This window comes from Schistocerca piceifrons, chromosome 7 (genome assembly GCF_021461385.2).
Source record: "Schistocerca piceifrons isolate TAMUIC-IGC-003096 chromosome 7, iqSchPice1.1, whole genome shotgun sequence".
In the NCBI taxonomy this organism is placed as follows: domain Eukaryota; kingdom Metazoa; phylum Arthropoda; class Insecta; order Orthoptera; family Acrididae; genus Schistocerca; species Schistocerca piceifrons.
In genome coordinates, this window is record NC_060144.1 from 497,450,290 (window position 1) to 497,474,946 (window position 24,657).

At 42.9% G+C, this 24,657-nt stretch overlaps 1 protein-coding gene across 2 annotated transcripts in view; it reads left to right on the forward strand.

Moving 5' to 3' along the window:
• Window positions 1-18,118, forward strand: part of LOC124804823 (beta-1,4-mannosyltransferase egh) — a 259,918-nt gene extending 241,800 nt beyond the window's left edge. Inside the window, exons 3-4 of one of the 2 annotated variants that reach the window (XM_047265166.1) lie at window positions 16,020-16,638; window positions 16,683-18,118. In XM_047265166.1, coding sequence (XP_047121122.1) covers window positions 16,020-16,592 — 573 coding nt within the window. In that variant the 3' untranslated portion in view covers window positions 16,593-16,638; window positions 16,683-18,118. Of the gene's footprint in view, window positions 1-16,019 lie in introns of both variants that reach the window. The other variant, XM_047265165.1, reaches the window with a different exon arrangement.
• Window positions 18,119-24,657: the final 6,539 nt, after the last annotated feature.

Below are 24,657 nucleotides of genomic sequence, written 5' to 3' on the forward strand. Positions count from 1 at the left end.
GTTAATTGATTCTTGTAAGCGACTGTTACTTTGTCACCGATAAGAACAGGAAGAGTAAGATCACATAAAATGAAGACAAATTATTGAGCTAGACAATATCCGTAGGTTTTTGCCGTCATTGGTGGTGGAATTAAACGTAAATGTCGTGTGACTAGGGGCCCCCGTTGGGTAGACCGTTCGCCGGTGCAAGTCTTCCGATTTGACGCCACTTCGGCGACTTAGCGTCGATAGGGATGAAATGATGATTAGGACAACACAACATCCAGTCCGTGAGCAGAGAAAACCTCCGACCCAGCCGGGAATCGAACCCGGGCCCTTAGGATTGACATTCTGTCGCGCTGACCACTCAGCTACCGGGGGCGGACGGGGGAATTAAATAACATTGATGGAAGCCATTATTTGAGGCCATACTATCAGTTCCGGAGAAACTTTTTTAAACTGACCTAGGCGCTCAGTCCGGAACCGCGCGACTGCTACGGTCGCAGGTTCGAATCCTGCCTCGGGCATGGGTGTGTGTGATGTCCTTAGGTTGGTTAGGTTTAAGTAGTTATAAGTTCTAGGGGACTGATGACCATAGATGTTAAGTCCCATTGTGCTCCGAGCCGTAAACTGACCTACTGAATTATCACCGTAACGGTTTTTTGGAAGAATAGATTTTTTTCCCGTTATACGTCGCGCTAAATGTTACTGATTTTTGAACGACGTGATTTCGAAGTAAAAAATTTTCGAGAACAGAGTAATTTTTACTACGAGGGGCGTTCAATAAGTAAGGCATCACACTTTTTTCTGAAAGCAGTACGTTTCATTCACAATTGCAATACACCGTATACCGTATTCTTTTGGCTACAAAACCCTGTTTTTCAACGTAATTCCCGTTCAGTAGGTTGGCCTTACTGTGAGGGCTTATATGCCCGCTTGGTACCACTCTACTGGTGGATGTCGGAGCCAACGTCTTGCTGCGTGAATAATTTCTTCACCATCCACGTACTGCTTCCCGCAGAGTGCATCCTTCATCGGGCCAAACAGATGGAGGGTGCGAGATCTGGGCTGTAAGGTGGATGAGGAAGAACAGTGAGCTCCTTTCGCCGGCCTGGGTGGCCGAGCAGTTCTAGGCGCTACAGTCTGGAACCGCGCGACCGCTATGGTCGCAGGTTCGAATCCTGCCTTGGGCATGGATGTGTGTGATGTTCTTCGGTTAGTTAGGTTTAAGTAGTTCTAAGTTCTAGGAGACTGATGACCTCAGATGTTAAGTCATAGTGCTCAGAGTAGGGTGACCAGATGCAGTTGTTTAAAAAGGACAAACAGCTTCAAAAAGGAAGACAAGGAAGAAAAACGAGGACACTTCAAACAGGTCAACTGCAGATGAGGATACCACCCGCCAGCTTTGGACAAGTCACGTGACTGCTGGTTATTACCGGTAAAACTAAGTTAATTGTTATTGATGGTCAGGTGGTGGTTAACTGAGCAATATAAAAAAAAATTAAAAACATTGATTGTGGTGACAGTGTGGCGCCAGTTGTTATGTCAACAACACGGAATTGTTTACAAAGCGAAAAACTAAGACCTTTCACCTCCCTTCATTTGACGCACCGCTACTAACATCTGCAATTCAAACAGCAGCTTACGACATGTAAACTGCACTTTAACCTCCCGAATACAAATAAAATGAATGACTATGAACCAATGAAATAAAACCATGACAGTTAATCTGTCGAGTTATTTCTTACTTTTAATGGCCACTGAGACGTACGTTCCAGCTCCACATATCTTACATTCCGCTTCAAATTCATTTCTCCCTTTCTTAAAGCCGGATATTTGCAGTAAAAGACATCAGAAAATGTACACTTTCGTTTAGGCATAGCCAAATACACTCCTGGAAATTGAAATAAGAACACCGTGAATTCATTGTCCCAGGAAGGGGAAACCTTATTGACACATTCCTGGGGTCAGATACATCACATGATCACACTGACAGAACCACAGGCACATAGACACAGGCAACAGAGCATGCACAATGTCGGCACTAGTACAGTGTATATCCACCTTTCCCAGCAATGCAGGCTGCTATTCTCCCATGGAGACGATCGTAGAGATGCTGGATGTAGTCCTGTGGAACGGCTTGCCATGCCATTTCCACCTGGCGCCTCAGTTGGACCAGCGTTCGTGCTGGACGTGCAGACCGCGTGAGACGACGCTTCATCCAGTCCCAAACATGCTCAATGGGGGACAGATCCGGAGATCTTGCTGGCCAGGGTAGTTGACTTACACCTTCTAGAGCACGTTGGGTGGCACGGGATACATGCGGACGTGCATTGTCCTGTTGGAACAGCAAGTTCCCTTGCCGGTCTAGGAATGGTAGAACGATGGGTTCGATGACGGTTTGGATGTACCGTGCACTATTCAGTGTCCCCTCGACGATCACCAGTCGTGTACGGCCAGTGTAGGAGATCGCTCCCCACACCATGATGCCGGGTGTTGGCCCTGTGTGCCTCGGTCGTATGCAGTCCTGATTGTGGCGCTCACCTGCACGGCGCCAAACACGCATACGACCATCATTGGCACCAAGGCAGAAGCGACTCTCATCGCTGAAGACGACACGTCTCCATTCGTCCCTCCATTCACGCCTGTCGCGACACCACTGGAGGCGGGCTGCACGATGTTGGGGCGTGAGCAGAAGACGGCCTAACGGTGTGCGGGACCGTAGCCCAGCTTCATGGAGACGGTTGCGAATGGTCCTCGCCGATACCCCAGGAGCAACAGTGTCCCTAATTTGCTGGGAAGTGGCGGTGCGGTCCCCTACGGCACTGCGTAGGATCCTACGGTCCTGGCGTGCATCCGTGCGTCGCTGCGGTCCGGTCCCAGGTCGACGGGCACGTGCACCTTCCGCCGACCACTGGCGACACCATCGATGTACTGTGGAGACCTCACGCCCCACGTGTTGAGCAATTCGGCGGTACGTCCACCCGGCCTCCCGCATGCCCACTATACGCCCTCGCTCAAAGTCCGTCAACTGCACATACGGTTCACGTCCACGCTGTCGCGGCATGCTACCAGTGTTAAAGACTGCGATGGAGCTCCGTATGCCACGGCAAACTGGCTGACACTGACGGCGGCGGTGCACAAATGCTGCGCAGCTAGCGCCATTCAACGGCCAACACCGCGGTTCCTGGTGTGTCCGCTGTGCCGTGCGTGTGATAATTGCTTGTACAGCCCTCTCGCAGTGTCCGGAGCAAGTATGGTGGGTCTGACACACCGGTGTCAATGTGTTCTTTTTTCCATTTCCAGGAGTGTATTTTACGTAACTCACTCGGTTAAAAATTACACTCACAAATCACACGTGCACTACAGGAAGCCAACCCTATACAAAGCGAAGATACGAAACGAAAATTATAAATAATCGTGTTTATCACGAAGGCTGTGCCAATAGTTAAAGTATTTAAGAAAAGAGCACTAGAATCGGACGAATTGTAAATTTAATTGTATTACGCTCAACTTTGCGAAAAAGCCGGACACTGTAAAAATCCGCCCGGACCCCGGACAATGAGCTAAAAAGGAGGACATGTCCAGATTAATCCTGACGTCTGGTCACCCTAGCTCAGAGCCATTTGAACCATTTGAGCTCCTTTCTCACGCGCAGACGTGCGTGAGGCCTTGTGTTGTGGAGAAGTTGTAGTTCGTATCCTTTCACACTGGAGCCGTTTCTTGAGTTTCGTGAGGGTAGCACAGCTGTGTGCTGCCGTCGGACAGGTTTGCGCGACCTTGTTGCGATGATGAAAAATGCCTGGGCCAACGACTCTCCGTGCGTTTGTTCACTGCCAGGTCTCCGTAGACGTTCTGCGATCGCCTACGAATATCTGCGATGCTCTAGTTTTCCGCCAAAGGACTCAGTGTCAGATCTCTGCTTGGAAAGCGACTCCATTTTGAAGGCTACATATAGCGCCGCCACCTATCGGAACTCCATGAAACTACAGGGGCTGAAGTGGGAATATTCCACGATGTCCAACAATAAATTCCGCATTTTTTCAACGTAAACTGGCCGAGAAAAAATGTGTTGCATTACTTATTGAACGTCCCTCGTACAATATAATCCAGCGCGGATGTCGAAATCCCATGAAATTGCAGAACGATGCAACACCCAACACAGGACTTCCCGTCACTCTTATCTTTATTAACCTATGCTTACACGAAAATAATCACCGAAATTCGCTGTTGCCACTTGTTCGTTTCTGAAAATACATACATACTGTTCTGGACTTACTTTGCCAAGTACGGTAATTAGCTGCCCTCTTTGTCATTGTCATAGCTAATGCAATTTTTTTTTTTTTTTTTTTTTTTGCCATTGTAATACTTCGATCATTCAATGATTACTGTAAAAACTACATAATCGAAATATTTCAGAACGCTACTGAGAATGTACATTTAGAAAAACATGGACGTGTTACATTTGCTGTCGTTTATTACAAAAATGATGTGCATTTAATCCATATGGATTCGTGGCGAGATTTAGTTTGTCGGCTGAGCTATTGGTCAGCGGATCGCGTCGCAGTGACCCTGATGAGGACGTTGCGCTCCCCGAATAGCTTCATAGTGGCCGTCGCCCGCGGGGTTAACCCCGGGCTAAGGACAAGCAATTATCACCGGTGGACTGTGAAATGTCCTTAGCGGCTGCACAAAAGGGCAACTGACAGCTACACGCCCGACGCTACAGCCTCGACTACCAACGTTGACCCGCTTACCATACTAACAATGAGGCGACTCAAGAGAATTGTTCAACGTGACAGTAGTGCAACCCTTCCGCAAATTGCTGCAGATTTCAACTCTGGACCATCAACAAATGTCAGCGTCCGAACCATTCAACGAAACTTTATCGATATTGGCTTTTGGAGCCGATAGCCTACTCGTGTAACCTCAATGGCCGCACGACAGAAAGCCTGAGGCCATCAACACCGGCATTGGACTGCTGATGACTGGAAACATGTTGCCTGGTCGGACGAGTTTGTTTCAAACTGTATCGAGCGGATGGACGTGTACGGGTATGGACACAATTTCACGAATCCATAGACCCTACATGTCGGCAGGGGACTGTTCAAGCTGGTGGAGGCTCTATAATGGTGTGGGGCGTGAGCAGCTGGAGTGATATGGGACCCCCCTGCCCCCCCCCCCCCTCATGCGTCTAGATACGACACGTAAGTAACCATCCCGTCTGATCACCTGCATCCATTATGTCCATTGTGCATTCCGACGGACTTATGTAATTCCAGTACGACAATGCGACACCCCACACGTCCAGAATTGCTACAGAGTGGCTCCAGGAACTCTCTTCTGAGTTTAAACACTTCTGCTGGCCACCAGACTCCCCAGACATGAACATTATTGAGCGTATCTGGGCTGACTTGCAACATGCTGTTCAGAAGAGATCTCCACCCCCTCGTAATCTTACAGATTTATGTACAGCCCTGCAGGATTCATGGTGTCAGTTCCCTCCAGCACTACTTCAGACATTAGTCGAGTCCATGCCACGTCTGTTGCTGCACTTCTGCGTGCTCGCGGAAGCCCTACACGATATTAGGCAGGTGTACCAGTTTCTTTGGCTCTTCAGTATTTATGATTGTCTCTAATAAGTTTTGTCTGCTACATACCAGTTACAGTATGGTGAACGGCAGATGTTTGACATCAACTAAAGTAATAGGAGGTGTATTAATAGTGTGCTTCCGGGTGTGTCTGCCGATATGTTTTCATTTTATGCACAATATTTCGACTACCGACCCAGCCGTCTTCTTCTGCTGCTGCTAGTTTTGCTGATGTGTGTACTCTCTGCCTGGACTCCAATGAGACAGTGAATTATTGTTGATCTCATGCCACGCTTTATAGCCGATCCCCGTCGTCCACTACGCCGTTTGATGCTCTTTTGCTTTTCAGAGCTCGCACAGATATTCCGTGAAACGCAAATTCTCTCGGCGTTTTCGAACTCTGGTAGCTATGGTGGCCGTTGAGATTTTAATAAATTGTGTGCCAGCCCCCAAGCGCTATACAACTTGAAACCGTCGTTTTCTGACACGTTGATTACGATTAACTCCTTAATAATGCGGTCACAGGAACTTGGCTTTCGCACCACGTTACTGGTCTCATCGTATTTTATTTCATGTCTATATTCGGGGCAGTGTTCGGCGATAGTTGATTTGCTTGGTTATTTTAGTCGGGTACCTCGCTTCCATTTATCCTCGACTGTTCTGATACGATACACAAGAAGCTTCTGGAGGCCTAGATCGTCTCTAACATTGCAAATAATACTTTTTATTTTAGTTGAAGGGAGCGAAATACATCGGATGCCATGTTTCCGTTAGAAATCTATCGATCTTTCCAGGTATTGGGCCAGCGTTAGGTAGATAAGCGAATTTTGGCTTCTCTTCTTTGGTCTACGTCTCAACCTCGTTCTCAGACGTTACTAATTATTACTGCATCGCCCAGATATGAATACTCATTCCGTTGGAACACAATTCGTAGTTGTAATTCTTCGGCCAGGCTCTCCTTGTCCGAAAATGTTCGATCTCTATGGATCGAAGTCTTTGGCACCGAATTTCCTTGTGACGGATGGTGATGGCTCGTTGTGTGGAAATTGGTCAAAATATTGTACATAAAGTGAAAACAACAGCTCGGCAGAACACGCGGAAGCACTCTATTTTGATCATTAAAATTAGTCAAAACCTGAGAGATCACGGTGTGAGGCATTGCACAGTCAGGCATAAGATGTGCACTAGCGTTCTCGACTTCGTAAACTATTTGTCCGGTGGGTCAAGATAACTGCTCACTGATCGATACAATTCTGGGAAAGCTATCGTAACGGAGTGCAGAAAGACATTAAGAGCATCTCTCCTTGATGTTCTGAGTTGCACCTCTAGTTATATGTGAATAAATTAAAGACAGTGCTCACAACGAAAGCAGAGAATCCGCTAGTATTGGAATAAAAGATCAGTGTTAAACGTCTGTAGCCTATCACAACATTCATATGCTTAGGGGTGATACAGAGAAGCGGTATGGATTGAGCAGTATACGTGCAGTCAGTTGTACGAAAGGTGAACAGAAAACATACATTTGTTGGAAGGGCTGTGGAAACGTGCGGATCATCCTGAGAGAAAAACTGTATGGAAGGCATTAGCGTGATAAACTCCAGAATACTGGAGATGTGGTTCAGTGCTAAGGAGCCAAACAACAAGTCCAAAGGTCTAGGGTTCGATTTCCAGTCAGTACTAGGATTTTTATCTGTCACTTGGCACTTCTTTCACCTATAGCAATGTTTGTTAATGTGGAAAAATGCGGAGATGCACTTGGTTAAGTCCGCGTTAAAATGTAAGTCCCTTATAACTGACTGGGTCACTCTGTTCAAAGGTCGGAAGAAGGCAGCGTCATACCACTGCTACCCGATCAAGTTAACTTTGTGCTAGGTGGCTGTAGCAATGTTGCACTTTGGTACTCGTGGGCAAAAGTAAGCTAAATATACAAAAATTTACCAGTTGCATATTATATACAGCGGTCATCCAGAAAGTTTTTTCTAACACCAGCAGACAGACATTTCTTTGCGAAAAGCGAAATTGCTTTTGAGAGAGGTGGTGTGACTATCGTGTACAACCGTCGGCTCTTCGTGGTTGCTGAGAGAGAGAGAGAGAGAGAGAGAGAGAGAGAGAGAGAGAGAGAGAATCAGAACAACGTTTCCCCTTGAAACCGGTGTCGTACGAAAATCTCATGAGAACTCTATTCGGACTGAACCCAACTACATATCATATAGACAGAGGGGAACAAATTTGAAGACTGTATTAAACACCGAAAACAACCTAACATTTATCTCACGATGTCACTGGAGCTGTGGAGGAAATCAAAAGCGCAAGACCTTCAGCCAGCTCAGATAACTTTCAGCTTCACCTCGCTCCACAATTAGTTCTGGGACGACGCCAATCGCACCATAGAGAAAAAATTGTCGCAGCCGCGATAGAGGCAATTAAATGCAGCCAGCGCCTACGGGTAGGCTTATTGCACGCCAGTGCTGTGTTGCGGGAGCCCGCAGCGAAGCAATCCTTGGCCCCGCTGACAGGTGTACAAGGGCATCATTAATAAGGCCCGCTGACTGCTCGTTCAATTTACGATGAACCAAATCCTCTATGGGTTTTCAATCTCATGACGTCCTGCTGCAGGCACGGAATATGTTTCATGCCGTGCAGAACTCCGCATGTACTGGTGACAAGTCGCTTTCACACTGTCTCCGTAGACGAGGTCGCTAACGCAAAGCCGGAGGCAGCCAGTTCGAGCCCTGAAGGCACTGTCGGTATTCGTTTGGCAAGGAGAGGACACACGATATGCGTAAAATTTGTTTTTATCCTTTTTGACATTTGGTTCAGTAAGGCAATAAAATAATTCTATTTGTACACAGACATTACCGCGTCAAAACGATAGTCTCGAATGTCAGACGAACTACGCAAAACTTCTTAAATCTAGTTGTAGACTTATATATATCTGTGAATAAGACTGCTAGAATACACAGCAAACGTCAAGAAATTATATAATTTTTTATGAACTTGTAGCATGCTGGAGTAATTGCAGAGCAACAACTTGTATTAATAAATACAGCGGAAAACAGCCAAATTTGCAAATTTCACTTGTATTTACTTGATGACTAGTTTCGCTTCGGGACCCATTTTCAAATCATCGATATAGTCAAAACGATATTTCCCAAAACGTAAGAACCATATCAAGATACGTTACAGAGTATACAGATGACTGTGTGAATGCTCTGTAACGGCTCATTTGCTCTTTGGTGTACATATATGTTTGTTACCTTGACATGGTTCTTATATTTTGGGAAATACCATTTGACTATTTCTATGATTCTAAAACAGGCCCCGACCCGAAAATTTGTAACTTTGGCTGGTTTTCCGTTATATATGTAATTTTTTTTGTTATGATTGAGTCCTCAGCCATCAGACACTGAAAGAAATCGTGTTTCCACTTCAGATTCAGAGAACTGAAAATGTAATATTGCAAGACGATTCGTAATTGTAGACGGTAGTCGTTAACTACGATGCACGGAATTTCGATTAGGCACTTGACAATGACCTTCAGGTGAGCCATCGGAGACCGAAGAAGAATGCCCCATCCAGAAATATATTAGCGCGCTGTGTATTCCGTCCATGCGATAAGGTAGTGTTAGCAGACTTAGCATACTACAAGCCAGGCAGTGCCAACGCTGGTGGAATTGCGGAACTCTACTGTCCTCAGGCTTGCCTCGCGCTGTGGCCATCAGCACATTTTTTTCTTTTTTTGGAGTAAATCTGGGGAACGATGGGGAGCTGCGCATTTATCCAGCTGGTCGTCGTTATCATGGTTCATCAGATTTTCTACCATGCGTATGTACAGGGATTCTTCAATAATACACTCTCAAACTGATGTTGCTGCGGCCCAATTGTTTTATCATATTCCACTGAATGTTCGTGGAGATGCAGTGTTCAACAACAGCAGGCTCGATTGTTTGTATATGGCGTGTGCAGCGTTGACTTTCGGTGCATCTTCAGTCCACGGTGCGGTGCTCTGGCCTATGTAACACAGCGGCAAGGTACTAGACTTTTGTAGATTCCAACCTTCCGCAATAACAAATCATCCTTCACTGATTCCAGGACGTCCGCAATTTTAGACCGTGGGCGGAAAATCACTTTGACCTGAAGCTTCTGGAGAATTCTGGCCGTCTTTAATAAAATATTGCCAACAAAGGAAAAAATCTATAGAGATTTTCCCGGGGTGCTATCTTCGTCATCCACTCCCCCCTTTTTTTACCGACAATGTCCTGTTAATCAGTTGCATAGAATATGTATTTTTTTTCTTAACTCTGCCTTTAGGTGGGCGAGTACTCCACGCAAACTGTCTGAATCCGAGACTATAAACTCTGTGTGAAGCGTTTTAAGCACACTCTTAGTGTGCGACTGGTGGTGACAACTCGACGATTGCAGGTACAAATGAGAATGAGTGCGCTTACGATAAACTGAATTCCACAGAGAACCCTCATTCGTCTAAAAAAAAAAAAAGTCCAGGAAAGGCAGACTGCCATTCTCTGTTCAAATAATGAATTGAATGCTCTTACGAATGGAGCTGAGGAGATGACAAAACGCCATTAATTTATCTTCTCCACGAGACCTCGCCGTGTATTTTGGAGGTGTTTCAGTTGGTTTAAGGATCCTCCATTAAAGAAGTTGGCCACCAGGGGAGAAAGAGGGATACCCATGACAGACTTGTCATTCTGCTCAAAAGAAACCTTTGTTTAACATAACACGAGTTTACGAGCAAGCATGCCGAAACAAAGCTGTGATGTCTGCCACAGATTTGTTGCTAATAAATGTCAGACATGTAATCTTCTCATATGTTACATGGGAACAACAGATGATAGATATTACCGGCAGCCACATCATCACAGTATGGAACGACATTTTATTTGCATTAATTGTACGCAGACACACTATGTGATCAAAAGTATCCGGACACCTGACTGAAAACGCCTTAAAATTTCGTGACGCCCTCCATTAGTAATGCTGGAATTCAATATGGTGTTGGCCCACCCTTAGCCTTGATGATAGCTTCCACTCTCGCAGGCATACGTTCAGTCAGGTGCTGGAAGGTTTCCTCTCGCAGCCATACGTTCAGTCAGGTGCTGGAAGGTTTCTTGAGGAATGGCAGCCCATTCATCACGGAATGCTGCACTGAGGAGAGGTATCGATGTCGGTCGGTGAGACCTGGCACGAAGTCGGCGTTCCAGAACATTCCAAAGGTGTTCTATAGGGTTAAGGTCAGGACTCTATGCAGGCCAGTCCATTGCATGGGTTTTATTGTGGTGTAACCACTCCGCCACATGTCGTGCATGTTGAACAGGTGCTCGATCGTATTGAAAGAGGCAATCGCCATCCCCGAATTGCTCTTCAACAGTGGGAAGCAAGAAGGTGCTTAAAACATCAATGTAGGCCTGTGCTGTGGTGGTGCCACGCAAAACAACAAGGGGTGCAAGTCCATTCATGAAAAACACGACCACACCGTAACACCACCGCCTCCGAATTTTACTGTTGGTGCTACATACGCTGGCAGATGACGTTCGCCGACCATTCGCCATATCTACACCCTGCCATTCGATCGCCACATGTGTACCGTGATTCGTCACTCCACAAAACCCTTTTTCGCTGTTCAATCGTCCAATGTTTACCCTCCTTACACCGAGGCGTCGTTTGGCTTCTGAGTAGCCGCTCGACCATGAAATCAAAGTTTTCTCACCACCCGCTTAGCTGTCATAGTACTTGCAGTGGATCCTGATGAAGTTTGGAATTCCTGTGTGATGGTCTGGATAGATGTCTGGTTGTTACACATTACGACCCAGCCTTCAACTGTCGGCGGTCTCTGCCAGTCAACAGACGAGGTCGGCCTGTACGTGTCCCTTCACGTTTCCACTTCACTATCACATCGGAAACAGAAGATCTAGGGATGTTTAGGAGTGTGGAAATCTCGCGTACAGACATATGACACAAATGACACCCAATCACCTGACCACGTTCGAAGTCCGTGAGTTCCTCGGAGCGCCCCATTCTGCTCTCTCACGATGTCTAATGACTGCTGAGGTCGCTGATATGGAGTACCTGGCAGTAGGTAGCAGCACAATGCATGTAATATAAAAAACATGTGTTTTTTGGGGGTGTCCATATACTTTCGATCACGTAGTGTGTAAATGGAAACAACCTGGTCAACTGCCTTCTGCAGAGTTGGCAGATCGTCTTGACACATCCACAACTTTTAAACCAGGTCTGAGACAGATTGATAGATTGCACCTCCGCGTAGTACCGAAAGACCTTTCACATATTGTATTATTATCAGTGCCACACAGACAAATTTCGTCGTGTGGAAGCTTAAAACTAAGACATCACACTTTAAAAATATTGCCTGCTTTGCCAGCTAACTTCGTTGTAATAATTCATTGTACAACGCTTTAATTCAGGCGGATTCTACGGCTTCATTGTAGTTTTTTGCATTCCATACGCCCCTATTGGTGTATAGTTCCTAATCATTCAATTGAGCGGCAGTGTGCTGTTTTATATCCCACATCTCTCCATAGTGTATCTCGGACTGAGATACTGTAGCTGTTGTTGTTCCGCCGTCAAATGGGGACGCTAAACTCGGTGGCGCCCCTCTGTTACTGTAGCGAGGAGTAGACTCTGTGCCGGCAACGCATCTCCATTACCTTCCCTTTCTTTTATTCCGTATCAGCTATAACAACGCACGTCAGTGTTAGCTGCACGCATCGAAGATTACACACCATACCATTCTTAATTGATAAAGTAAGCATATCTGCAGTGCCTCGATGTTTATTGAAGAGTATGGGTCTTGCTGAGTTATTTATCATGGGCGAAGATGATTTTCTGGCTGCTCGCCTTGTTTCTGCCACTGCAACGAACTCAAGAGTGGCAGAAAGTCATATGCGCCGCCTGTGTATGAATCGTACGTAAGCTTTGTTCTGCGTGTTATCATATTTTCTATATTTTTCTTATCTGATGCGAAAATTGGGAGCAACCAGACATTTGCCTAGTCGAACGTAGGGAATACCCTAAAAATAAAAGGTTACATTTCTGTTTCTTAAGCCATTTGAGCAGGATACATCACAATTGCTTGAAAATAAACACAGTAAAGTATTGGAGTAATTGTTTTTTACATTAAAGCCAGAGCTACGCTGCATGCCAGAGTTATGATTGGCCCTAATTTTCACTTCGATAACATCATTTATTGTTATAATTGTAATTATAATTTCGAAGTGTTCGTGCTTTAGTAAATGATGAACGAAGTTTCATAGTACATCCTAACATCGGAGCTGATATTTCATCGTAGTGTGGAGTAAAATACAAACCACGTGTCGGTTTCTACTTTTCTTTATACTGGTGTAGTGACAAGTTTTTGGCCGGCGAGAAATGTACTGGAAGCAAGCACAATTGTCAAATGTTGCGCGCCTGCATACCACCAGTCATTAGGTTTGTTACCGAGCATTGTAAGTACGATCATACAGACTTGTACATGAATTATTAACAACATAAATTACATCCTTGGCGCCACAGAGTTGAAAGATGAACGTAGAATGACAGAGTAACAACATCGATTAAATATTCCTTTGTGTTTCGTCAAGAGACGTACAGGTCACGGCGGAAGCCTGTCGTCTAGCGCCAAAGCAAAAACTGCCGCATTGCTCGACGCCTCTGCAGAGAGATGTTTTTCACTATGCGCGCTGGAGCAGCGGGCGAGCCATCTAGCGACAGCACTGAGTACGACATTCTGTGTGTGTTTACCATATAGAACCTCTCTTTTAAATACGGGGTGCACTAGTAATAGTTCTCCGCACCTCAGCTGGTTAAGTGCCATGTAAGTGCGGGAATTAGCACACGGGTGTCTCCATTTTTCTGTAGTTTTAACTTTCGCCGCGTGAAACTCTTAAATTACTGTGTCACTGGCTAGTTACTACGTTACTGGTTGCGTGTTCTTGGTCTCAGATCTTAATGTTCTTGCATACAAATTATACGAAATGCTTTGGGTTGTGTATGGTGGACGAGTATTCGTTTTAGAGCTTCCCTTTCGCAGTGATTTTTATGTAATTGAAGCTACTCTTGCGAGTAAGAATACAGGCACGAAGTTAGTTGTACAGGGTTTCATACACAACCGCTACGCCTAACGCCCGAAATTCAAGTAACTTTAACGAAAAGGGAATAGATGATGATAACGTTAAATAACAGGTACTGGAAGTGGTGGCCATGGGCATCCAGGCATCGCTGACTTCGTGTAATGACTTTACTTGTGATGACGCTACAAACAAAACGCTGTAATTCTATAGGCGTGATGTTAATTTCTCTAGTAACGTTCCGTTTAAGACCGTCTATTATGCGAGTATTGTCAGCACACACTTTGCTTTTTAGTGTGCCCCGCAAATAAAAAACACATGGTGGTAAGTCCAGAGACCTTGAGGGCGAGAGTCCCCTACTGACAACTCTGTCTTCATGGAACACGTTGCTGATGTGGGCCATACTTCGTTTGGGTTTATGAGCGGTTGCTCCATCTTATTGGAATACTGCGTAAAACTTCTCTGCATTTGCTTATTGTGCATAGAAAGAGCTCTACATCTCTGACAATGTTAAAGGTGTAATTGAAAAATATGGGGCCAGTAATGCGGATGCCGGACAACGCACACCAAACACTTACCATCTCAGAATGGAGAGGTTCTTCTTGCAGAATATGTGGGTTGCTCTGCGATTTAATATCTGCAATTCTGGGAGTTTACCTAAACTGACAGAGGAAACCAAGACTCGTCTGACATGAAGCAAAGCAAGGGGCCTTTAGCAATCGATGTTAACAGCCAGTTACAATACTGAACTGTTTTCTTGATCCTGAAATTTCAACTGTTGCACCACTCTCACACGATAAGCTTTTAAATTTATATCTTTTAGTACACGAGGTGCACCAATTTGCTGCGATAATCTCCTTACCGACTTGCGCTGGCTTGAGAAATCTGTTTATAATTGCAAGAGTTCTCCCTATCGGTAGCCTGTTCCTATCTATCTCTTGAATAGTGCAGGTCGTGCGGAATTTCCTAGCAGGATACGTCACTTGAACAATTTCTTTACATTCCTTGGGACCTGTCTCTTTCTAATACTCCACAATATCGATCCGCTGTTATAATGCAAAGTGCCCCATTTCTGTAACAACTCAACAATGCGAGCTTCTCACAGCTTCTGACCCAACGAACACACACACACACACACACACACACACACACACACACACACACACACACACCTCCCGAATGGGCCATGAAGGCCCAGTGGTACCGGCGGCCACCGTGTCATGCTCAGCCCACAGGCTAGACTAGAAACGGTCCGGTACGTTTTGTTCAAATGGTTCAAATGGCTCTGAGCACTATGGGACTTAACATCTATGGTCATCAGTCCCCTAGAACTTAGAACTACTTAAACCTCACTAGCCTAAGGACAGCACACAACACCCAGTCATCATGAGGCAGAGAAAATCCCTGACCCCGCCGGGAATCGAACCCGGGCGCGGGAAGCGAGAACACTACCGCACGACCACGAGCTGCGGACAGGTACGTTTTGTGCAGGACACAGTGGACATGCTGCCTGAAGCAGCATTGCAAGTTGGCTCTGAGCACTATGGGACTTAACATCTATGGTCATCAGTCCCCTAGAACTTGGAACTACTTAAACCTAACTAAACTAAGGACATTACACACATCCATGCCCGAGGCAGGATTCGAACCTGCGACCGTAGCAGTCGCGCGGCTCCGGACTGAGCGCCTAGAACCGCTAGACAACCGCGGCCGGCGCATTGCAAGTAAAGAACACCATCTGTCTTCCGACGATTTCAGTGGGTGTATTCCTGAGCACTTGCGTAACATTCTTGTACTGACTGAAAGGCAGACACACATCAAAATTCCAGCTTATCTCCCTGTCGCTGAGGATTCCGAACTCTCGAACAGTACTCAAGAGCAGGTCGCAGACGTTTTTCGAAGCAGTTGCATTACACTTTAACAGTACGAAATCATACTCTTTCCTTACTGAAAAACATTCCTAAAACAAAGAACGCTCGGAAAACAGATATGTGGTCGAGAAAACTAAGTAGCTTAAAGTCTGACATGTAAATAGCAGCAAAAGTGATTTCCGAAATTCGCTTTTCGTCTCAAAATTCTGTGCCACATAAACGTGGTGTTAAAACGCGTGTGTAATAAGCTTCGATTAATGATGGCTTGGGCCCTTGATCTTTATAGTTGTTGGAAAAACGAATCGATGTTGAATCCCAGAATCAATTTCGTGCACTGCCGTTGGTCACATAAATTTCGCATTCTCTGATCGTGTTTGTGTTCATAAAAGGAAACAGCTGTGTTTGAAAGTGTTGGGCGCTACGGCTTCCTTTCCTTTTGCGCAGTTGTTGAGAATGACGTTCTTGCTTCGCAGGTGGGCGCAGAGCGGCAGGTGTCCTTCGACAACGGACCGGACGGGTCCGTGGCGGAAGACTGCTTCTTCGCGATGCGCGCCTACACGCAGGGCTACTCCTTCAATTTCGTGGAGGGCGAGATGTGGGAGAAGTCGCCGTTCTCGCTGTGGGACTTCATGCAGCAGCGGAAGCGCTGGCTGCAGGGCATCCTGCTCGTGGTACACTCCCAGGCCATCCCGCTGCGGCACAAGTGGCTGCTCGCCGTCTCCTGCTACTCCTGGGTCACCATGCCGCTCTCCACCTCCAACGTGCTGCTCGCGGGACTCTGCCCCATCCCCTGCCCACCGCTCATGGACTTCGCCTGCGCCTTCATTGGCGCCGTCAACATCTACATGTACGTCTTCGGCGTCGTCAAATCCTTTTCGCTCTACCGTTTCGGCATGTTGCGCTTCCTCATGTGCATATGTGGCGCCCTCTCCACCATTCCCTTCAACATCATCATAGAGAATGTGGCTGTCGTTCTAGGCCTCTTTGGACAGAAGCATCGCTTTTATGTTGTTAACAAAGAGTTCCGGCCACCTATAACAGTGTAAAGAAGTGTGTGTGTGTGTGTGTGTGTGTGTGTGTGTGTGTGTGTGTGAGAGAGAGAGAGAGAGAGAGAGAGAGAGAGAGAGAGAGAGAGAGAGAGAGAGAGAGAAATCTGAAACAAGTGGAATATGCACCTTTCTTGGTGCCCTTGTATAATGTCAGTATTTTCGTTGTTATTAACATGTGCCGGGAAGAAATTGCCCATACCCTCATCTTATCTTGCGCCGAGTGGCCAGAAGATAAGGGGTTGGTTGATCTCTGCCACCAGGCCATTGACTGCTTTGAGGGGGAGGGGGGAGTTACAAAACCAGCGTCCTATCTTACTACGGGTTGGGGTAGGTACTCCTCATTGAAGAGAATAGACTGGAACTACCCTTTTTCCATTATTCTGTTACATACATGACCTACTGTGCAGAGTTATATGCATTGTCGATTTTCAGCTGTTGTGCAGCTATTCTCTTGTTTCGGACACATCTGAAAGCTGAAGAAAATAAATGTAGTACAGTCACCGAGACAGGAATACGGTGAGACATCTGTCACCTGTTGAAGTGTCACTTACCTGTTGCACATCCTCCTGTAACAACTGTTACACTGACCCTCTCGTACGTCGTATTTTTCCCTGTATGGGGCGCTGGTTTTCCTCGCAATGTTTACTACTGAAGCTATTTTTGTTGCACCTTTAGTTTTATTGGACAATTTTGTGATCTTGGTTTAATTTTTATGCCTCATATTGAGGCAGAGCACTGCTATGGTGATCGCATTGTCCTAGTCCGAAGTGAGACTGGCCACAGTGATTAGAGCCCTGCGTGCAGTCTCCTCTGCAATTTTTGTTGAAAGTTTCCTGTGAGCCTGCCACTTTTTTCCCAGCTTAGCTATTTCCATTAGGCCAGCCAACTTTCCGTAACTGACAGAGGTATTATGTGAAACAGACACTGCTCTGCCGTTTCTGATCTCCCGACAGATTACTTTATATCTATCTGTCCTTAAGAGTTGTCGGGGCCACGCACTGCAAACTCGAAATGGTATTTCCCAGTCATTTCTGAATTGTCACTGTCTAATACTGAATGTGATGATTGGGTGATAACTTTGTTCTTAATGTACAGATATTTAAATTTGGTGTGAAGTACAAATTGTAATTATGAAAAGTTGATAATTAGATATTTAATAAGTGAGTGGTTTATAAACACTTATCATTGCACAGTTGATTGGTGTTGTTTCATAATTTTAAATTTCACATTCAAATTAAAGATGTACTTAACTTCAGATCTGGCAGCCTAAAACTGCCAGAAGGAGCTGAAACTGTTGTGCAGTTTATAAAGAAGATAATGTTCTCTGATTTTAATTTGGGCAGTAAATGTTATACATCACATTTAATTTTTGTTGTGTTACTACTGAGGCAACTGTGGGTCCCACTTTCATCATAGCTATGTCATGCACTCCATATTTTGTGTACTTTGTGCTACTATACTCAAGAATCTTGTATCAAATGTTAAATATTGATAATAAAAAAAGTCATTTAAGTCTGTGAAAATTAAATTTCTCTTCACCTTGACTTCAGTACCAGTTTTGATGTTTAATGAGATTCCAGCTACATTAATTTTCACTTTTTGTTAGTGTGGTTCAGAAACTGCACTGTGCTGTACTCAAGGCATCATAAAAGTTTAACTCTTGGAGATATGATGCAAATTCCTTTAACTTGAAATTTAAATGCTGTATTTATATCAGGAAAAGAAAAGTAATCTCAAAATAAAAGAAACTGCTACTGACTCTACAATCAAAGATACTACAGTATCCATTCCAGATAGTTGATACCACTCAGATGCCCCTATTAATCAATATTTAAAATACTGGCCCTTTTGTATCTTGTAAATGCTGTCCTTGTAGCTTCATGTGATGGATTTGTAATATTACTTGATGCTCTCTGTTACTTATGTTTGGATTGCTCTGGAAGTCTTTGAGCTTGGAGAGTGTCTGTTTAAAAGTGGTGACAGTATTAGAAAGAATTGAAGGCAAGGTCAATATTGATGCAAGAAGTGCAGCAATTTGAAAGGTTGAATGAAATACATGTAGAACACACCAGTAATCATTTGGTTAAATAACAGATTTACTGTTCAAAGGGTGAGACAGGAAATGGAGCTAAATGTTGATTGAATACATATGCCAGATCCTTGTAACTATTGTGTGGACGCAGTTTTTTTCCCCACAAGTCCTTTGACACAAATCACACTCCTGTTCCCTGTTTGTGCTGCAGGTAAATAAATAAATTATCAGCAAAAGTGTTGGTTTCACATCATGATGCTTCACCACCTATGGCCGCCTGTCGTGAACTAGTTATGGAAGGCATAAAAACTTTTAACTTGCTAACACAAAAACACAACCGAATGTGCACAGATGGAAGAGGAGAAATGATGTTGATAATAGCATTTTCAAAAAGAAAGTATCACAACTGCTGCTAAAATTAATAGCATCTTGTTCATCATTGGTGGATGGAGAAACCAAAAGTGGAACTATAATGAATAAGAGATCAATTTTATTACAAATTTAAGTACTTACATTACATACAGAACAAAACACGTAAAATGTAGTTAGAACTGATGTAACATACTCAAAATATACACAAATGTAACAGAAAAAGTTAACTAATGGAATTGGATAGATAAAAAAAATTTACTCACCAAGTGGCAGCAGGAGAACACATATATAACAAGGTACTGAAATTTGGAAGCTTTTGGGGCCAGTGTCTCCTCTCGCAGAACAGTTGAAGGGGAAGAGTGGTGAAGGAAAAGGACTTTCCCTTCAACACTTCTGCCAGGAGGAGGAGTCACTGGCTCTGTAAGCTTGCAAATTTTAATAACTCTTTATATGTATGTCACCATTTAATGAGTAGATTTTTATCTGTCCAATTACATTACATATTTTCAAAAACTGAATATTTTTGTTGTTAGAAAAAGGAACTAACTGTATTATAAAACTATGCTTGCAATGCTTATTTCTGGAAACGGACTGCTTTCTAATAGCGGTACATCTGTCATTACTTGATGAAATAAAAAAGTGCCTAAACAAAATGTGCTGTACAGTGGAAAAGAAGCACACAGTGGAAATGAATCACAGCAGTTATCCTACAGATTGTAATGCTGTTTGCAGCTTACTCTGGTATCACAGGGATATGGCAATGGTGAGTAAAATAGAATACTGTTTGCTGTTTAACTATGGTTATGGTTGCTGTCCTGTAAACAAGAGGCTGTCAATCACTTTGTTATTCTTCACATGTATAACGTTATGTCAGATTTTCTAAATTCTATCAGTATTATTATCAGGCTGCCAAAATGAAGTTTTCTGTCCCACTTATACATATAAAGGAGGCCAAGCTTGTATTTACTATTTATATTTTGTAAATTCAGACATAGTCAAATAATAGATACAATACGATCATTCATTCACACACAATGTTCTCTGAATCTCATCATGAAGGACAATGATCAGGGATGTGGAATGAGTCAAGTTATACATTAACAGGCAGAAGCAGCCAATGCAGGCTACCGTGTGAACTATACTCAGAACAAATTATGACTGGTGCTAATCTACTCACACAAATAATTATGGGAATCACGTCTAGTCTCTCTCTCTCTCTCTCTCTCTCTCTCTCTCTCTCTCTCTCTCTCTAACCAGTAACTTCACTTCCTCCAACACTCTTCAGCCCCTCCTTTTACTTACTGATCTAGTTTAACTTATGTAACTTTACTAATTCCAGTACTGTAGTGTGTATGCATCTTCTCATGCCTCCTTGTGGAGTATGTGAAATTTGGCATTATGAACACTGTTAGCAGTCACTGTACCAGTAAGCAAAGCAATCCAGGTTTGCCAGAATGGCAGTAGTGAGAGGTTGTATCTGGAATGATGCAATGTTGCACAGTTACAACACAAATACGACTCTGATCTGTCATCACAAAGTTGGAAAACGTGTTTCTCCCAATCTTTGGATCACTAAGATGGAGAGTGTGGGATGTTAGAAGTTGTGCTGTTTCAAAGTGCAGAAAAGATAAATTGAGTAGGGATTTGCCCATCTCAAAAATGGCAATGTTTAATTCAAAATTATATAGAAGAGATGTGGAATATATAAGCAAGCACAGGTGACTTTCACATCATCATCTTCTTCTTCTTCAGTTTACATCCCCTGCCTGGATCTCTTTGCAACGGAAGCCTCCATCTTTTCCTGCAGTCCCAGCTCATCTCTCATTCCACTCTGTCCCAGTCTTCTCTTCATCATATATTACCGCCAACCACTCATCCCTTGCCTCATACAAATTCTATCATGTAATGGGCCTGTTTCAGTATCCTGTCAACTCTCTTTCGTTCAATGTGCCAATACCATGTTAATCTTGTCTTTTCTAGAGTCTCTTACCTGGTATTCTCTTTCACTATTTCTCTCACCATCTCATTTCTTATGCCATCCATTCTAGTAAGCCCCGTTCTGCTTCTTCAAAATTTCATCCCAAAAGATTGTATCTCGATCACCTCCCTTTCCTTCACTATCCACATTTCTGATGCATTCATGAGTCATTTGCTTACTTTTTTGCTGTACATCTTTGCTCCAGACTGAGCTGCTTACACTCTGCAGGAAACTGTGGGTTTACATATGGCTTTTACATCATTCCTTCTACTGTCATCACTTATGACCTCAATTGTTTTAGCACCCCAGAACAAAACAAAACCTTCTACTGTCATCTATTATGCTTGAAACATTCCACTTTCTTTAGTACTTGCCCTCCAACACTTATATCTGTTGCTACTATCTCCTTATTCCTCACTGACACAATCACTTCACACTACTTTGCATTAAATTTCCATCAATATTGTTCCACCACTTCCTCCCATACATGTAGCCTTTCTTACACTGTTGCTTTTATATTTTCATCTCACATTCATAGTGTCACTCACTCCTGTCATTACCTCATTGATTTTTCTGTTAAGGCCATTCTGTTTTCCATTCTCCTACTTTTTAAACAACTCACACTTCTTTGATACGTTTCCTCCATTCTTCTCAAAGCTAACCTTCAAATCCCCCATTTTTGAAGGATTTTCCGGATATTTCTCCTTTCCACATTATTATATGCCTTCTCAATGTTCAGGAACACTGTTACCGAATACTTATCATATTCATAGTTTCGCTCTCGGAGCTGCCATACACAGGAGTACACTGAGGCAAAATATAAAATCCAATGCAGAGAAAATCTACAAGAAGATAAATAGATGTCTTCACATTTGACCACAGGCTCACAAATTTTATAAGTGATTTCATGGTTAATAGATTAGAAGTATATGTAATATTGGATATTTATTATCTGGATCTTACAACCACACCTGTTTGACCTCTGCTGTGAAACTTCTGAAATAAAATTAATCACTTTGAGAATTGATTCTCAAAGTACGGCAATTGCTGTTAAGTTTGACCTGAGAAACACCAGTATAATAAAACAAATAATTAATGACTTAAATTATGATGGGCAAACTCTGTGAACAGTAGTCTAATATTTTACAAATTATTTAAACAGCAACAATCAAACATGGTTTCAAAAAGTCATTGACTAAAGGTGATGAACTGCACTGCTTAGAAGGTGGTAAAATGGATTTCAAGAACAGAGCAAATTCCCAGGTACTGATGGTAGGAAAAATTTTGCTACATAGTTACGCATTACACCCATTATCATTCATTCTCACTGGCAAGTTGTTGATCATCATGCTGGAATAGGAAAGTGAAAAGTAAACTTTTAAGCTGGTATGATACGAATTCCATGTAGATATTATTTTGCTTTCATAGATGGCTTGAGCAACACTGGAAAGTTCTTACTTTGGGTGGGTTTTCTACTACAATCAGATTAGATTAAATACAGTATTCATTATGTAAAGCCAAAGTGAGCAGATTTTTCAGGATTTGGAACATGACAAAAGACAAATTCATAATACATATTCACAAAAGAAGTGTCATGCAAATATTCCTGGCACAGATTCTAAGTGAGATCATTCTTGAAGATAAGAACAGCATAAAAAAAGTTATACATTTGCTCATTTGCTTATGAATTAAAGAACTTGTAATGTTTTATGTACTAAAGTACATGAGATAATTACAAGGCTATTGTAGTTGAGCATTGTCAAAAACAAAAACAGTTTACATACAAACATGACACTACTACTCTGAAGAAAATGCTACTGGCCAGAAACACATTTACACCAATGGCAATGTATCTGTTAAAATGAATAGTGATACTTACATATGTTAAATAAAACTTAGCAAAACATTATAACATTGTTCACAGTGCTCAAATATAAGTAAAATTTGACTGGCATGAGCAGAGTGGCTTTACTGAGACCTTGTTATTGACTGCATTTTAGTGCTCAGATTAGTAAGATGTTAATCATATGACTATAGCCTATTCTGAAACTTCCCAGCAGATGAAAACGGTGTGGCACTTAAACTCGGGACCTCGACTTTCGTGGTGAATGCTAGAATCAACTCAGCTATATGGGTATGACTTACAACATTCTTTCATAGCTTTATTAATGCCAGTATCTTTCTCCTACTTCCCAAACTTAATAGAAGCTCTTCTGCAAGCTTTCCCATACTCTTGTTGAAGTGAGGAGAAGAGATGAGAGAAAATATATTAGCCAAGACAAGAAGGGGAAAGATAAAATTGAGAGTAATTTACGAATGAAGGGGCCAAACGAATCTCAAGAACAGAAAGACAAAATTCTCACCTAGGAAGTTTTCAGATACTGGAGCTGGAGTAACACTCCTGGGGGAAGGATAGTATGAAAACCATGAAAAATTATTTACTATAAATGGAAGCTAATTCTTAGTGGAAGTTTTGACTAGCAAATGATGCAATATGAAGCCAAATAAAGAATGTATAAACTAGTGCAGTAGCATATATGAAATCTTTTAAGAGCACCAAAGCATATCCACCTCTAGGGACTGAATGACAAGAATTTTCATTCCTCTGTTTCCCAATAATTTGCAATATGGCTGTATAAATCAAGATTAAAAACCAAAATGCAATGCTGTGGTAATGGCAGTGACAAGATTTCAGTGTTGAAAAAAATTGTTACTGACATAGAATGGCACATTTTGGAGTATTCCTTTTGTTTTGCAAGTTTTCATAACTGAAATGTTTTTGTAGATGCTGAATTCATTTATTCCTGAATCTGACAGAAGAACCTACACAAATTGTACTCACAACCCACAGCTTAGAGACAGCTGCTGTACTGGAGAAAATGTGATCCTATTGCTATTGTAATTTGAATAATTTGAGTGTCACTTTGAAACATTACTGACCTGTTTGCCTTGTTTCAAGTATCCTCTCTGGTTTAACAATAAAATAGATGCGGACATGAATTTCCACTAAACAAGGTGACATATCAGAAATTTAATGAATAATCAGTATGAAATTATTGTGACAGCCACACAAATGAAGATCAGCTTTCAGTTTACACTCTTCATTACTTTTCACATAATCACATCAATAACTTATACAAACAGAGTCTAACTTATTAATACGAGTGGTGATTAATGCCAGTTTTGAGTTGGTGCTGTCTGACTGAACTTGAATGTGGCTTCACAGTCGCTGAAGTTTTGCCTGTTTGTAGCATTTTCTGTGATGCTTATTTAAATATGCACACACATGAACTTTTCTACAAATTATTTACACTATGTTAAAATTTGGAATAATTACATTTTTAGTAATGACTAAACGACAGGTATCACAGGTAGTACGTACACACATTTAGAAATTAAATATGTGAATTTTTTGAACTGTTGACTACGTATACTTTAAAAGACTTTATTACTAAATTCAACTTTTGTAGGTAAATTTTTCAGTGTGCAAATTTCTCTTATTTCTAACAAAGCCCACAAAGATTATTCCAAAAACGATTCTTATTGAAGTATTTTCTCAGTACACATGTAAATAAAAAATAGCCACAAAACATAAACACTGGATCTTGGAAAGGTTTACAGGATGCAATTTGTGTTGCTTACGAGAACTACATTTTTTGGCTTGGATAAGGAAGCACGAA